At 38.0% G+C, this 18,423-nt stretch overlaps 1 protein-coding gene across 9 annotated transcripts in view; it reads right to left on the bottom strand.

Annotated features, from left to right (window-relative positions):
* The window catches only part of LOC115219456 (receptor-type tyrosine-protein phosphatase T-like), a 110,801-nt gene that overhangs the window by 68,857 nt on the left and 23,521 nt on the right, over window positions 1-18,423 (bottom strand). For 8 of the 9 annotated variants that reach the window (XM_036509124.1, XM_036509127.1, XM_036509128.1 and 5 more), the window contains 2 exons: window positions 4,497-4,679; window positions 3,421-3,564 (listed from right to left, as the gene is read on the bottom strand). In XM_036509124.1, coding sequence (XP_036365017.1) covers window positions 3,421-3,564; window positions 4,497-4,679 — 327 coding nt within the window. Of the gene's footprint in view, window positions 1-3,420; window positions 3,565-4,496; window positions 4,680-9,602; window positions 9,613-18,423 lie in introns of all 9 variants that reach the window. The other variant, XM_036509126.1, reaches the window with a different exon arrangement.

Genomic DNA, 18,423 nt, shown 5'->3' with positions numbered 1-18,423 from the left:
CTAAGTGTGAATGTTACTGTAGCTTGTAGCCCGAGGAGAACATTTTCTCCAGCTAGCTATTCTGTGCCCTATCAGTATTTGAAAAGGGAAGCCATCCTTCCTATCGTCGACCTGACGTGATACGCACGGGCCCGGGTTTCTGGGTATTTACCCGTCGTCAGCGCGCGACAATCACCGGTCTTCCATGGAAAGGGGTCCCAATGCAAATACATATATCCTTCTTCCAGTGACGAAAGTCACTGATCTCGAAAAAGTGTAAGACTACATATAGTCTTTTCATCCTCTGAGAATTAGTGTCCCTTTTACGTTTGAGTTTACTATTTTAAGAAAGGGAGAAAACATTGCAAAATATATAGCATTTCATGTTTCGGGGCTAAAAGCTCACTCTCTTTGTCTTACACACTCTCTCTCTCTCTCACTCTCTCTCCCTCCCATGCCTACAATCGTCGGCTGACTTGGACCTCTCTACCATAGTCTGAAGATTCTTGATTTTCCTTGTGCAAGATACAGCATTAGATTCTCGTTACCTACTGCGATGTATTTACAGGTTAATCTTTTGGTCTCCTACTCTCCTAATTTTATCTTGAGCCAGAAGCCTTATTTAATCTTTAAACAGTGGAAGAAGTTCACGTGAAATCAGGGCATGGCCACATTGCGGTAGGGTTACATGACCCATGTCTTAGAGCAGACTCTACTCCGAATCCTGGGTGTCTTAGCCTCAATAATCGCTTCTGCTAAGTTCATCCCTCACTGGTATTACCATCTCAGGCCAGAGATCCGATTTGTGGTGACTAAAAAGTAACTTTATACTCCCTAAAGTTGGAACCTCATCATGAGATGCAGGTTAATGTCTAGCTTAGGACATGTTATTAAAAGACACCAGCAAAAACATGCTGCCGTTTTCGAAAATTCCTTACTCTCCTTCTCTTCTCTTAATTCTCGCTCTATTTCTTTCTTTCTGTCTGTCTGTCTTTCTTTCTTTCTTTCTTTCTTTCTTTCCTTCTTTCTTTCTTTCTTTCTTTCTTTCTTTCTTCTTTCTTTCTTTCTTTCTTTCCTCCTTCTTTTCTTTCTCTCTTCCTTTCTCTTTCACGGCTAGATATATTTTTTCTTTTTTTTTTAACGTATCAGAGATTCTTAGGGCTCAAGAGAAATCTGCAGTGAAATATGTCTATAACTAGCAAATACCATAACACCAGTTCCATTGACAATACTATATAGCCCTTTATATATTTTCGGATCTGCTATAATTGGATCCCTTATTTAGCAAGATCTTATTGAGTAAGTTTACCTATGTGCAAGGTTTAGGATCAGATTCCTATTCTAAAGTTAACAGAAAATCTTTAGTGCTGCTTTCGACAATACCTTCCTTTGCTTAATGCCACTGATATCCAGCGGTTACAGATAGAAAAATCTTCTGTGTGGGAGAATATCTTAATTTTACTTTAGGATTTACATAAATAAGTGGGACGGCATCCATGAACCTTCAAGCCTCCCCATACAGGTGAAATTAGTTGAGATGATTGATAGTTTGAAAATTTATAGAATGGTGATCCTGATAGTCACCGGATAGTTATTATTCTGAGAGGGAAGAACTGGAGGAAGGGAACTTAGTGAATGTTTAAGGGGGTTGAGAGATGGTTAGGATATGGTGAATGGATGTAGTTATAGAAGTATTATTCAGAAAACTACAGAGGAACGGTAGAAGACATTGATTGGTGTGTGTTTGTGAGTAAATTACTGCCCGTCAGTTGAATAGACTTCTTTTCATCGAGAATATTCGTGGCAACAGCGTTGTCCCATGGATGTGAGCAGGAAACTGTTTGGGGACTTAGTTGTGTATTATAGACAGCGCTGATCATGACTCAGGCATTTGCTGTCTCTGAGGATGATTTCTATATTATGGGAAGCATTTGAGACGTACATTTCTGAGGTTTCATCTGAGATGCTAAGCCATAGTATTTGTAGCAATTTAAATAGTTTTAAGTTCCTGTTATTTCTGATGAGAAAGTATTAAGTACATCACTATATTCTTGGTTTGTGTAGTGATTCAGTTTCTGTGTTTGTAAAAGAGACAAAGACATCATGTACACTCTGACGGATTCTCTCAAAGTTTCTTGTAATGGATTCAGTGTATTCCTGACATGAGTTGATTAAATAATCTGTTGACGCCAGCTGTTGATGACGAGGAAAAAATGTTGCATCATCTACATAGCTGTGCATGTTTTCAGAGGTGACAGGAAACAGTTCAATAATGTAGTGTGAAGGACTGTACTTAATGATGGATAAATCCAAAGCTGAGAGGGTGTGAATCAGGGACAGTTTCATCGGCACAGTTACCAATAGTATAGTTGAAGAGGAAACTTCAAATCGAAGAAATGACAAAAGTGCAAACCGTAGGTGGGTAATGTAATAAGCAATGTAAATGTAGGTGAGCACATTAGGAAGGTTTCCTTGATGTGGAGAGCTCTAACACTTCTTTTACTGATGGTTTCAAGAGCAAAGGAGCCAAATTAATTATCCAAGGTATCACGTTCCCAGTAAATATGACATTACGAAAGCCATATCCCTCCTCATTGAAAGTTAATTGTAAGATGAGCATCCATTTGTTTCCAGAAATAGTGTATGCACTGTTACAATACTCAGTATACCAGTCTCTTTTTAAGGAGAAGTATACTTCCCTGAATATTTTACTGGTAGTTCTATCACGTCAAGGGACCACGTAGGGACACCACCCATTTTGGCTCACGTTCAGTTTTGGTGTTTGGAGCACAGATGTGATGATGATTAGAGGAAACAAGACATTGGTCAATATATTCCAGCGGTAGACATTTATTAAAAGTAGAACCTATAGCGTGTTTATTGCGACAATGCCTGTAGAAAATGGCTGTTTTACATAGTGCAGAGTTCTGATTTACTTTGGTCATCTTTAATTTCGGCATAACAAAGATTCTAGACAGTCTGCCTTTGCTGGGAATGCTAAGAGCAATATATATTTGAAACTAAGAGTAAATTGTATATTTGTAAAATGAACAGAAAGACTGAGAAACAACAATTGAGACCGAAATGTTAAAATAAGGAAAGACACAGAAGAAGAGAAGAAAGATATTACAGGGAAAGCAATCTGTGCCATAAACAGTTGTAAGATTTCTAATATATTTCCGCATAAAAATTAATATCTCGGCGGTAATAGTAGAAAGTAATCGAGTTAATGAGTTAATGAGACAGATTAAGTCCCATAGATTTTCCAAACAGAATATTAAATAATGATCATACCAGATCATATAAGGTTGATAATGTTAATATTCAAAAAGGTTATTGCGGATATGGATATTTCTAGAAACTGATATAAGAAAGATTTGCAATGAAATTTAATAATCCCTCAGTAATATTATTGAGCAGGAGATTAAAAGTTTATCTAACCTGTGCACTTCTGGGAACCATAGGGCACGTAATATCCTATGATGCAACCTTTCTCACATCGTCCCGTGACTTGATCACATTCAGAGCCTTCACAGAGTTCACAACGTTTCTTACACATCTCTCCATAGAATCCAGGAACACATTCTGTAATAACAAAAATGATTGAAAAAGAAAATATCACGGTTGCTGTATGTATTTCATGAGCGTTAGCACCTAATATTCAGTTGTAATGATATTTTATAGAATGAATATGGTTTAAATTTTATTATTAGTGGCATATTCTCCGTCTTTACGTTCTGGGTTCAATTTCCGGTGGAGTCGATTTCTACATTTCAGGCTTGATAAGATAAGTACCAGTCCAGCACTTGGGTCGATGTAATCGACTTGACTCCTCCCACAAAAATTTTAGGGCTTGAATGAAGAAATAAGGAGTAATATTTTAGTGACCTCAAAAATGGACATAACCATGCATGAGTCGAATATTTGAAAACACATAATCTTATCGAATCGTGTAAAATGAAATAAGATGAGTGAATGGAAGTTGGCGAGAGTGTAATGGTATATAAAATTATATATATTTAGTTTATAAAGTACACCATTGAAATATTTGTTATATCAATCTTAATTAGCTTTATCAACACTCCAGTCAACACTAGTCGGAAATTTTATGGCCTACAGAATGACTTTGTTCATTGGATATAGAGTTCTTGACTGTAGGTAAGCAGTATGCAAGTATATTTGACAAGTGTTTGCTTAGCCTGTAATAGTGAATTGAAATTGTATCACTAAGGCGTTACTATTTAGGAAAACTACAGCGGGGGAGGGACAAAGAGGAAGCAGAAAGATTTCAAAACCGAACCAACCGTCTAATGGTAATTAGTATGTTCATTTATGTTCGGTGTTCAAACCCCGCTCAATACATTTTACCTTTTTAAATATTCAGGATCGATAACATAGTTATCAGTTCAGTATGGAAGTCAAGACAAACGGTTGTACTTTATCTCAAAATCGATAGCTCTGTAACATTCTCATAAATCAATATTTACCAAGTGAAATAACAAATAAACATAACTTACGTAACACTTCCACTTCACAAAGAGTAAGCATTCTCCGATCTCCATCTAACGATATCCTGACAGAATTTGCAGTGAGTTGTTTGCTACATTTAATATGAATTACATCTTTATCGTATTCATAACCTTGACTTTGAAAACAAAGTGATGATCCAACAGAAACTTTAAATCCATATAGCCTCTTACCTAGAACCAAAATATAAGAGTAAAATTGGAATCAGATGTTATTTATATTGAGAATAATTTGAAAAGAAAGATCATCAAGCGAAGAGTTTACCATTTTAATAATTTGTCTAATTAAATAATCGGTAACACAATATGTACTGGCACTCCGCCGGTTACGGCTACGAGGGTTCCAGTTGATTTGATCAACGGAAGAGCCTGCTCGTGAAATTACCGTTCAAGTGGCTGAGTACTCCACAAGCATCTGTACGCTTAACGTAGGTCTTAGGGAGATTCAAAAATATATATACATATATGTACATGCGTACAGATAGATAGATAGATAGATAGATAGATAGATAGATAGATAGATAGATAGATAGATAGATAGATAGATAGATAGATAGATAGATAGACAGACGGACAGAGAGACAGATAGATAAATTTAATTGAAAACAAGGAAATTATCTTTAACAAGGTGGTGTATACTTCTGTGTCTGTATCTGTGGTTGTTTGCCTTGTGCATCATTAATGTGTGTAGTAACGTATGAATGTGCGTGAATGAATACATAGGAACATCCACTTCTCTCTACGTGGTACAGCAAACTGACATTGATAAAAATTTCAAACTGTTTTATGTTGTTTAATTTAATTCCAACTAGCTTTGAGATGAAAATTTTACAGTGGAGATATTCTAGATATACGAGGGTGGGCTGAAATATTCATAGGACGACTATGAAGGAGTGATGCTAGAGCTGTGTTATCTTGCATGCATTAATTTTCAACTCTACTTCTTAATATCTGTATTGTTTCCTTCCAGATAAACTGATATCTGACTGTTCAAAGAAGACTTCAAATATTACTAATAGCGACTTCTCTTGAAAATGGACAAAATTTGACACTGTGCTGTTATCAAATACCTTGAGAGAGAGACATGAAAACACTTTGTACAATAAACATGATGAACTTGTCATGACGAATGTTTCTGCGTGGTGGGTGGCACTTCTATTGGCACCTGATGAAAAGCGCACAAGTCGTACAACATCACTGGAAAATCTGACATTTTTTGAGGCAGATTTAGCTAGTTTCCTTAAATATTTCCTAAGCTGAGATGAGTTTTGGGTTTACCACTTTGAGATAGAGTCAAATAGACAATAGACGGAGGAGAAATACCCCACCTCTTCTGCTTCAAAGATGGCCTAGGCCGTTACACAAGCAGCAAGTGATGGTTTCAGGTTTTCAGGATGCAAAGGTATGGTATTTATTGACTATTTTTGAAGGGGCTGACACATAATTGGCGGGTACTATGCCAAGTTGCTGAGGCAGTTACGAAAATGTATGAAGACTAAGCGCTCAAGAAATCTGACGAAAGTTATTTTGTTTCATCAGGACAATCGTCAAGCGGACACATCTTTCTGTATGTAAGTGTGTGTGCGTGTGTGTGTGAGTGTGTGAGTGTGAGGGAGAGTGATGTCTAAGTGGTACTCTCTCTCTCTCACATACACACACATGCATACATAGATACAAGAAAGATGTACGACTATTATTTATGTATGTATGTATATATGACAATATACCCCTCACTCTCTCTCTCCCTCCCTCTCTCACACACATCCTCTATTTCCTCTGTGGTTTGATACTGTATGTATATGTATCTTTGTGTGTGTTTGTGTGTGCGGGCAGGGTTCTACAATCGTAAGGAAAAAGCAGAGGAATTTTCTTTCTTGATGCTCCTGGTGAGGAGCATCAAAGTGAGGCAAAAACAATTTGCAGTTATTGTACCATTGTCTGGCTTTGCTGCCACCATTCTCACAGGTGGACGAACAGCTCATTCGGCTTTTAAATTACCACTAAACCTGGTGACAACTGACAGTCTAATTTGTAACATAAGCAAAGATTCAGGTTCAGCAGAAGTGTTGTGCCCATGCCACCATATCATTTAGGGTGAACGCACCATGTCACATAGAGGTGAAATGGAAGCTCTTGGTAACACCTTACAGGACATCAGAGGCAACAATAAATTTATGGGAGAAATACAAATCAGTTACTTCAGTCCTTGATGAAAATCAAGCTGTCCATTACCCAACAGAGTTCCTTAATTCTCTTGAGCCACCTGGAATTCCTCCACATAAACATTTTCTAAAGGTAGGAGTCCCAATAATGCTTCTAGGAAATTTAGATCCTCCTAAATTATGCAATGGGACAGGGTTGATTGTCAAGACATTGTCACCTAATGTGACAGAAGCTACCATCATTACTGGATGTGCCTCTGAAGAAGAGGTTTTCGTTCCAAGAATTTCAATCAAACCAACAGATATGCCCTTTGAGTTCAAACGAACACAATTCCCAGTGCGACTTCCCTTTGCAATGTCTGTTAATAAAGCTCAAGGTTAGTATTTGAAGTCTACTGGCTTGATTTTCTTATAGTCAAATTCTTATGGTGAAATTTGCTCCAGTGTAGGTAGTTTGCAAGACCTATTTGTCTATTCTCCAAACCAGAAAACAAAGAATGCTGTTTACCTAGAAGCTCTTACATAATTTCCTTCAAATAATGTGCTAGAATTTATCTTCTTGCATAAAAGTGGAAAATTTTGTACTTTCGTTTATTATTATTATTATTATTATTATTATTATTATTATTATTATTATTATTATTATTATTATTATTATTATTGAGTGAGAAAGCAGTGCATGCCATCAAAGTGACACTGGGGTTAAATATACAAAGCCCAGTATACCCATCATGATTACCAGTCTGATAAGGGTACACCAGACACATGCATCACAACCATCTGTACCCGACATAGTGATCTGATATCAAGATATACAGGTGGGGCCTAGTTAGAATTTGTTTCTAGTCGAGTAACCCTTCCTGCTCAAAAGGTCCCTGAATAAGGGTTGTTTAAGGATGTTGAACGAACCACCCATGTTTCCAGAGGTGAATTATACAAACCTCCAAGGATTCCTTTCAACACACGGCTATGATGCTCCACCACTACTTCTGCTTGTACAGTCAGCCACTAGAGGACATGCTTAACTGGTTACGGTCAAACAATTGACAAGCAAATCTGTGGTATTGAGCAGAATATTTGCTGTAGGCCATCATTTTATACCAAGACAAAACAATGTGCATGATAACACTTCCAATCAGTTAAGATCAGAAGCCATGAGAGCCACTGCCTGGTACTGCATCAGGGCATACACTGCATCTATTATTATTATTATTATTATTATTATTATTATTATTATTATTATTATTATTATTATTATTATTATTGAGTGAGAGAGCAGTTCATGCCATCAAAGGGACACTGGGGTAAAATATACGAAGCCCAATATACCCATCATGACTACCCGTCTGATAAGGGTACACCAGGCACATGTATCACAATCATATGTGCGCGACATGGTGATCTCATATCAAGATAAACAGCACATGACCTTGCAGGTGGGGCCAGTTAGAATTTTCTTCAGGTTGGGTAGCCCATCCCGCTCAAAAGGTCCCTGAATAAGGGTTGTTTAAGGATGTTGAAAGAACCACCCATGTTTCCAGAGGTGAATTCAAACCCCAAAGAATCCTTCTCAACACATGGCTATGATGTTCCCCCACTACTTCTGCTCGTGATCAGAGATGCACATATCGTCAGCCACTAAGGGACATGCTCAACTGGTTAAAGTCAAACAACTGACAAACAAATCTGTGGTATTGAGCAGAATATTTGCTGTAGCCCATCTTTTATACCAAGACAAAACAATGTACATGATAATACTTCCAATCAGTTAAGATCAGAAGCCGTGAGAGCTACTGCCTGGTACTGCATTAGGCCATTTTACTGCATCAGGTTATTTTATTATTATTATTATTATTATTATTATTATTATTATTCTATGTTTGACTTTTGCTTTATATTTGTACAAGTTGGCTCCAAGTCTCACCCAGAGACCTCAAGAGACAACAGGGTTGGAAGTTCATGTTGTTGTTATGCCTAGTGTGCCATATATTTGGGGGGTGGGGATGTTGTACTAATGAATGTTTAAAAAAAAAAAAAAAAAAAGGGGTTTTTTTTTTCCTTTTTCTTTTTTTTTCCTTTTTTTTCCCCCTTCCTCTTTAAACCGAAAATTATGGTTGTTTTAAACCTTGAGGTTACATAGAGAGTATTTTGCGTAGGATATGAGCAGTTCCCATGAGCACTATCTTTTGAACTTCTGCCATTTTTGGGTTTCCTGGTATCTGAGTTAGGTAGCTATCAGCCCCTTTTGCTATCATTCCCAGGGCACCTATGACAACAGGTATTGTTTTAGTCTTCAGCTTCCACATTTTGCTGATTTCTATTTCAAGATCTTTATATTTGCTCAGTTTTTGGTAGGTCCTGACAGATACGTTTATATCGATTGGGACAGTCATATCAATGAGGAGGCATGTTCTTTGTTTGAAGTCTTTCAATATGATGTCTGGCCTATTTGCATCTATCTTCCTGTCAGTTTGAATGGTGAAGTTCCAGAGGAGTGAGATGTGGTCATTTTCAAGCACTGGGGTTGGTTTGTGTTCCCACCAGTTTTTTTCATGGGGCAAATCCAGGTTTTTACAGATTACCCAGTGAATATATTGTGCAGCTCTATCGTGCCTGTTGAGATACTCTGTAGGCGCTAGAAGACTGCACTTGGAGACCACATGGTCAATGGTTTCATTTTGTTGCTTGCATACACGACACGTTGGACTGCTTCTGATCTTTAATATGTTGGCCTGGTAGTTTCTTGTTGGTAGGCATTGATCTTGAGCTGCTATGATAAACCCCTCTGTTTCAGATTTTAAGCCAGAGGCCATTAGCCATTGATGGGTCAGGGCTTTGTCGATATCTGCATTATTCGCTCTCTTTGGGTATTTGCCGTAGAGAGGTTTTTCTTGCCATTTATTATTCAGAATATCTAAGGCCGCAGTTTTGGCACGGGTTTTCATGCGCCTAGCTTTTTCTGTGCTTGTTCCTTGTATGTCTATCTCTAATTCCGAAATTGGTTGTATTCGGAATTCACTTAGATATTCCTTTGCCTGTTTTGTGACTGAGTATGATGCTTCCTTGTTTTCATGTTTTGAGACAAGTTTTAACATCCAGTCCTCAGAGTTTTTCAGGTAGGTGTCTAGGCCAATTGTAGCAATCTTCATTGTTATTGCCAGTTGCAAAAGACCACGGCCTCCCTCTTTTCTTGGCAGATAGAGTCGTTCTGTATCTGCCTTAGGGTGGTGCATTCTATGCATTGTCAACAGTTTCCTTATTTTTCTGTCGAGCTGACATATTTCAGTAATTGACCAGTTAACAATATTGAAACTGTAAGTCACGACTGGTATAGCTAATGCATTGATTGCTTCGATCCTGTTTCTTGCATTCAGCTCTGTCTTGAGTATTGCTCTCACTCTTCGATAGCATTCTCTCCTGATCCTTTCCTTCATCTCTGAATGCCTTATTCCGTTCCCTTCAATTACCCCTAGGTACTTGTAGCTCTCCGCTGGGTCTAGTTCTTTTATGACATTCTGTTGGTCAAGGTTAACGTTAGATGTTTCTGTCATTTTTCCTTTGATAAAGGTAGCCTTTGCACATTTATCGAGGCCGAATTGCATTCTGATGTCGTCACTGAATTGTTTGACTATCGCTAGTAAGCCCTTGAGTTGTTGATCATTTTTTGCAAAAAGCTTTAAATCATCCATGTAAACGAGATGATTTATATTTTTATCAAACATTTTATACCCGTACTGCGCGTCATTGAGCAGCTTTGAGAGAGGTATTAAGGATAAACAAAAGAGGAGTGGTGACAGTGAGTCACCCTGGAAAATGCCACACGAAATTTTTACATCACCAGCATTTAGGGATTCACTGTCACTGTTCAGAGTTAGTGTGGTTCTCCATGATCTCATACTTACAGTCAAGAAGTTTCGCAGAGTTGGTGCTATCTTATACATTTCAAGGCATTTCCTAATCCAGCTATGTGGTAGGCTATCAAATGCCTTTTTATAGTCTATCCAGGCTATTGATAAGTTTTTGTGTCGTTTGTGACAATCTTCTAAGATCATCTTATTGATGAGTAGTTGGTCTTTACAGCCGTAGGATCCACGTTTACATCCTTTCTGTTCATTAGAGAATATGCTGCTGTCTGTTAAAAAACTATAGGTATATTCCGTCAGGACAGATGTTAGAGTTTTGTACATAGTTGTTAAGCAGGTTATGGGTCTATAGTTTTTTGGTTCATTTGTTTCTTCACTTTTTGGAAGCAGGAATGTTAACCCATTAACTAGCCAAGGAGGCATCCTACTAGGGTGTTGCAGAACATCATTGTACAGTTCTGTTAGCAGTTCATGGCTCTCTGGGAAGGCATTCAGCCAGAAGTTAGGAATTTTATCCTTTCCTGGAGACTTCCATTTGCTTGACCTCCTGAGAGCAGATCTTATATCTTCTACCTTGACACCCTCCCACTTTTGCTCTTCTAAGGGATCCAGTTCTGTAGATATTCTGTCAATCCAGGGGGCCTTTTCGTTGTGTGTTTTTTCTTCTGCCCAGATTTTATTCCAAAATCTCTGCACTTCTTCTTTTGATGGTACAGACCCTGCAGTAAACGCTGTTTTTCCTATCTTCCTGTAAAAATTCTTGGTGTTATTTTTGAACATGTTGTTGTCCTTGAAAAATCTAACACGCTTTTCATACCTCGCTATGCGGGTAGCTTTGGCAGATACCTTTTGTTTGATGGTTTCTATGGTGGCATCAATATCAAGTATAGTTTTCATATTGTATTTTTTCAGTAATTTTGGGGTTTTTGTAGGTTTGGTAGTCTTGTGAGCCTTAAGGTTTTTCAAATATTCAATGTCAGATCTAAATACTTTAATTTGTTGTTGCAGACGCTCTTGCCAAGAAGGCTTTTTGTGGGACTGTTGCCGTTTTCTAATCTTTACACCACATAGGATCGTTGAGATTTTCGCGGATGCATAGTATAGGTGGTTGAGGTTTGTGATATCAACATCATTAACTGAAATTATATCCTTAAGTGCAAGCCGGATTTTACCGATTATTTTCATGTTTTGGTTAGAGTTGCGGATTTTAGGAAGTGTATCACGCTCATCCATGCTGGTTTCTTTAATTTTCAGCCATTCAATCATGATTTGATTTTTTAGCTCATGTAGTTCTGTTGGGTCAATATTTGTGTGACTTTCTTTATCTATTTGATGCTCATCTGTCTTAGTGTTTATGATTGGTTCAGGGCGTATTTCACTTTGCCTATCACTTATACTAACTCTTTCAATCCTCTCTTCGTTTTTATCCGCCCTGGGCTGGTCTATAATCATTTCCTCTGTATTATCTTCTCTAGCTGCAGCTTCGTTCATTTTATCCGATATTGCTTGTCTAACCTGATCAATCTCTACTTCAGTCAGTAATTTCTTTTTTATAATGTTTCTTCTAACATTGGCAAGCTTGTTACTGTCTATGTAGGGTCTTACTTCAGGGTGTTTCTGTCTCCAGTTTAAGTATGCTTGTACAGTGCTAGACTTATCTGTGGGGAAATATATGGCATGGTAGAAGGCCTCGAGAACTTCTTTATTATCTTCCCTAGACCATTTTTCCTTCTTTTTCTTTTGATTATTTGGTGATGAGCATGGATGGCCATCTGTTGGAATATTCCGGTTGTGGGGTTCGTCCAGCTCCTGTGTGTTGGGAAGATTTGATCCAGTAACTGATTTTTCAATCAGGATTTGGTTCAATTTTCGGGTACGTGGTCTTTTGTAATCCGCGCAACGACCAATGCGGTTTATTGTTTGATTTGTTGACCTTGAAGCATGACGAGCATCCATTCTTATATTAGGAGATGGATCTGTCAGTTTAGGGTTCACTACATGTAAGCATTGCTCATAGCGCCGCTTCTTAAGACTAGCAGATCTATATTCGTCTGTATTTTTTTTGTTGATAGTTTTATCTCCGGACATTTTTTTTTTTTTCTCCTTTCCTCCTCTTCCTTTCTTCAAGGCTTACTGTGTCTGTATTAGTTCGAAATAATGAGAATAAAATACGGAGAAGGAAACGAAAAGAAAGGGAAAAAGACGGGATCTGTCAGTTATTATTGTTATTACTATCATCTTCACCACCATCACCATCATCAGCAACATCACCATCACCATCATCATCTTCAATGTGTAGCCACAGCCACCATCAACACTCCATTGTGTTGGAGAATGGGTGGTTAAAGAATTCATGTTCTTTGGGTCTATAAATAGCCACGGTAGATGGTGGAGACAAAGGACAAAGTATTATTATTATTATTATTATTATTATTATTATTATTATTATTATTATTATTCCGAGATACTCTATTACTTGTTTCAGTCATTTAACTGCGGCCATGCTGGAGCACCGCCTTTAATCGAGCAACTCGACCCCGGGACTTATTCTTGTGTAAGCCCAGTACTTATTCTATCGGTCTCTTTTTCCGAAGCGCTAAGTAACGGGAACCTAAACACACCAGCATCGGTTGTCGAGCAATGCTAGGGGGACAAACACAGACACACAAACACACACACGCATATATATATATATATATATATATATATATATATATATATATATATATATATATATACATATACATATATACGACGGGATTCTTTCAGTTTTCGCCTACCAAATCCACTCACAAGGCTTTGGTCGGCCCGAGGCTATAGTAGAAGACACAATAGCCCAAGGTGCCACGCAGTGGGACTGAACCCGGAACCATGTGGCTGGTAAACAAGCTACTTACCACACAGCCACTCTCCCAGGTAACGCCGTGTGCCTTTCCAAGTATACACACACACACACACACACATATATATAAGGACCAAAAGAGCTTGATTCAAATTCGTTGGTACTCTTGAATTCTAACCACGTTACTAGTCAGCCATTTTGAATTTGAATGGCAAGTCGATCGCTATTACCGTGAGATGGGCTGCAATTGGTCTCGTGATTTGATATTAGTTAATGTGTAACAGTTAGCTGGAAAATACGACTTGGCGAACAGGAAATTGACCATGTGGAGGGCAGGAAATAGACAAGAAGTCGGTCACGTTGTTGGCCGGGAGGAGGAAGTGGTGGCATGCACAAGTCTATAGCTCTCCATGTGGGTGTGTAGATGCGCTCATGTAGATGCGTCATATATAGACGTAAAACAAGCGTCGGAGATTGGAAAGCACTGGGAATTGATAAGTATTGGAGTTGGAATGTGGTGAGAGTTGGCAAAGGTTGGGAATTTGTAAATGGCTGCCCTGCTCATAGGGTTGATTGGTAATGGTGACCTTGATACAGGCGATACAAGGTAGCAGTTGTTGGTAAAGTGGTATATCCAGGTTGTCGGCTGTCAGAGGGCTGAAATTTACCAGAAATGAATATCTCTCCTGGCAACAATACGATGAATCGTATTTCTTTCTTTATAGATACTGAGGGTTCCTGGAGGATATGCAGGTTTTTACCGAGGCAGAGCTGGCTAATGGGGGCGCCGGGTGAATATGGTGGGGCTACATCGACAGTAGTCACCTTAATGCTGGGTATTTCATCTCGGAGATCACGGAGTCTCCAGAGAAAAACAGACAGAGAAGTAGAGTTCCCACTGTCCCTGGATCTGAACGAGTGCATATACAGGGAGTATGTTCCCTTGGAGTCAGTAGCTGTCATACCCGTATAGTACCTAGTAAGGCCATCGGATGGAGTAAGAGTTGCTCTCTATACTACGACCCTTGAGACAGAAGATCCTTCTGAAGGGAATGTGGTAGTGTTTAGGAAGTAGCAGGTTGGGGATGGGGATGGGGATGTGAGGGTGCATTTTTACGTCTGAGGATGCGTGCGGTTAGATGTGTGTGTACATATGCGTGTGTATGTGCATACGTGTTTGTTTAAGCACGCACGTGTATGTGTGTGTGCAAATGTGCGCGTGTGCGCCTATGTACAAATGTGCTCTCACGCATCAATATACCCATGTACACAAAACTATATGAACGCTTCTACACACCAACTTATAGAACTATATACTTGCACATGCCGCCACTTCTTACTAACCGCCAACAACCTGACTGACTTCTAGTCTATTTCCTGCCCTCCACGTGGTCAATTTCCTGTTCACCTTGCGGTATTTTCCAACTAACTGTTACCCGTATACCAACATCAAAACACGACACCGCATGACCTTCCTCGACCAATCGCAGTCCACCCTACACTAATAATAATCAACTTTTGTCATTCAAATTCAAAATGGCTGACGACTAACATCGTGCTTGAAACTCTAGAGTACCAAGGAATTTGAATCAAACTATTTTGATCCATACTTGTAACTCCCAATAAATTGGTTGAATGCCTTTTATTTCTCTGTCCACTTATTCGTATATGTTTATATATATATATATATATATATATATATATATATACATGTGTGTGTGTGTGTGTGTGTGTGTGTGTGTGTGTGTGTGTGTGTGTACGGGTTTGTATGATTGTGTAAAGAGGAATATATAAATCAAATTCTGACCTAGTCTGATTTTAATGTTTTACCATATAAAATATTTAGAATTTTACAATATTATAATAACAGAATATATATTTGTTGTTACGCAATCATCAGGTTTATGCAGTAGTTGTGACTTTAAATACCTTCCGATTGGCTGCAGCAGACTGAATCTTACGAACAGTGTTTTGACCAATCAGTAACTAGCTAAGATATCATGGTTTAGTGAGTGCGCCAACTAAGTATTAGCAGTATTTAGATCAATCAGTATGTGGCTTAGATGTCATGGGTTAGTAGTTGTGCCAACTTGGTTAGCAGTTATCACGCTTTATTCATCGAAATAGTTTAGGTTATTGGTGAGCGCCGTGGTCGTCTCGGTTTGGTGGGCACGTCAAGGGTTCCTTATTTTGACCGCAACTAAAGAAATAATTGTTTGGCTGTATTGAAGAATGTTGTCAATAACATCCCTCTTTTCATTGAATTCTCTTGCTACGATTCCTACAATTTTCCAGAAATTTTAGATTTCAATCAAATCAACGTTAATATGCGTAACACTACCAACACCATCACTTGAGTTGTGTAGTTTGTAGAATTATTCACATTATACACATTTTCTGACCACATGTTGCTAGAATGTTGCTTAAAGGGGTCTGATAGGCATCAGGGTCTCTGATTTGTTGTTGGTACTTATGTTTGCGTTCCGATAATTCATTCCAGTCTGACCAACGTATTTCTCTTCACAATTCGGTCATCTGATGCAATAAATTAAATATCTGCTTTTGTAGTTCCTATTTGCATTGACAAATATTCTTCGATTACCATTGCATTTGGATACAACGAATGAATCATCATTGTTGTTTAGCTCAAACTTTGCCTTTGTTAACAAGTGTGTCAAGCTTTCGTCTGTCTTTTACTTAGAATCAAAGCTAGATCTGTGATTCTGTTGTGTCTGAGGAGAGTCATTTTCTTTTTGTGCTTTATAATGTAACACACTCACCAGTAAAATTTCCAATTATTTCTTATTTTTATTTTCCCGAAATTTTTATTTTCCTAAAAGTTTCGTTGCGTCTTGCAACCTTTTCAATATTCTTCAAGACAATTGAAAATTTTGCAAGACGCAACGAAAATTTTAGGAAAATAAAAATAAGAAATGATTGGAAATTTTACCGGTGAGTGTGTTACATTATAAGGCACAAAAGAAAATGGATCTCCTCAGACACAACTAAATATGCTTCAACACACGAACTCATATAAAGAATCTTGCAAACCAAATCCCAAAACGAAATAGATCCGTGATTATATCCTTTAATTCGTTCCTTTGTGCAAGTTTGCTAGTTTACTGCATCAAATGCCCGAATTGGGAAGGAATAAACGTCGGTCAGACTGGGAATGCACTATCGGAACGTTCACATGTGCACCGACAGCAAATAAGGGATCCTGTAAGCAACCTTCTGGCTGCATGTAGTCAGAAAATGTTTATAATATTCCTATTCTACAAATTACACATCTCAAGCGAAGTCGAGAGAAAAGGCAGAGAAAAGAATTTCATTGACAAATTCAAACCCGTTTTAAATGGACAACAACAACAACAACAACAGTAATAATAATAATAATAATAATAATAATAATAATAATAATAATAATAATAATAATAATAATAATAATAATAATAATAATAATAATAAAAACATCAACGACAACAACAACAACAATAATAATAATAGTTACGGTGATGATAATAATAATGGTTTCAAATTTTGGCACAAGGGCAACTATTTTGGGGGAAGGGATGAGTCTATTACATCGACCCCAGCGTTTCAAGTGTAATTAATTTATCGACCTCGAAAAGATGAAAGGCAATGTCCCCTCAGCGGAATTTAAATTTAGAACTTAGTAACAGGCTAAATACCTATTTCTTTACTACCCACAAGGGGCTAAACACAGAGAGGACAAACAAGGACAGACAAACGGATTAAGTCGATTATATCGACACCAATGCGTAACTGGTACTTGTTTAATCGACTCTGAAAAGATGAAAGGCAAAGTCGACCTCGGCGGAATTTGGACTGAGAAAATAGCGACAGGCGAAATACCTATTTCTTTACTACCCACAAGGGGCTAAACACAGAAGGGACAAACAAGGACAGACATAGGTATTAAGTCGATTACATCGACCCCAGTGTGTAACTGGTACTTAATTTATCGACCCCAAAAGGATGAAAGGCAAAGTCGACCTCGGGGGAATTTGAACTCAGAACGTAGCGGCAGACGAAATACCGCTAAGCATTTGGTTCAGCGTCCTAACGATTCTGCCAGCTCACCTCCTGAATGATGATAATATTAATAATAATAGTGGTAAGTACTGCTGTTATTACTACTACAACTACCGTGACTACCATTAACAACAATAATAAACGTGACTGTAATATATCCTTCATTCCAAATCTGTATTTTCTTTATCACTTTGCTGGTTTGTCCCTCTCTCTAATGCAGTGCCGCTGCGATTTTAACTGTGATGTTTTATTCCACATATTTTATTTTTGTGCTCTATTCTTTGCATCTAATATTCCATCATCTGCTATTCTTGAATTCTTCCCTTTGTATTTTTTTCAACATCTCTTCCCATTTCTTTTTCCCTTTTCTTTATTTTTCCTTTTCGTTATTTTTCCATTTCTTTATTTTCCCTTTTCCCTTTTCTCTTTCTTCTTTTTTCTATTTCTATTTATTCTATTTTTCTTTTAGTGTTTCTTTTTCTTTCTTTCACACCCTTTTCGCTTTCACTTCTTTCTCATTTTCCTTTTCTTCCTGTCCAGTTTCTCTTCTCCCGTTATCAATTCTTTCCTCATTATCACACCCGTGATTAAAAATCTATATATAAATGCGAAAACCTCATTAATCTTCCTTTCGTAGCTTCTCTGAATATCCTGTGCACCTACGTATAAAGCCTCCCTACCATTTGTAGCCGGTAGAGCACTCGACATGTTCGGAAACTATTTGGCCAAAATGATGGACTACATCCAATTGCGCAATGATTGAAAATGTCCAGAATCACTTCTGTTCAATAATATTGCGAGCACATACAATGAAGAAACCAGCCACAGTACTTATTACAAGATTAACGACGAGGGTCAAGGTTTAGTATCACAACTGGGCATAACAGGCTGAGCTGAATGTCTGAAACGACATTAACATTAACGTCTGCTAAAAGACCTCAAAGACAACTTCATCAGTAGCCTGAAGTGTAGATTCATTGAACGTATGAATTGTG

The sequence above is a fragment of the Octopus sinensis genome, linkage group LG14 (genome assembly GCF_006345805.1).
Source record: "Octopus sinensis linkage group LG14, ASM634580v1, whole genome shotgun sequence".
Taxonomy (NCBI): domain Eukaryota; kingdom Metazoa; phylum Mollusca; class Cephalopoda; order Octopoda; family Octopodidae; genus Octopus; species Octopus sinensis.
The sequence above is the reverse complement of the archived record's forward strand: the minus strand, read 5'-3'. Positions and strand labels throughout refer to the sequence as shown.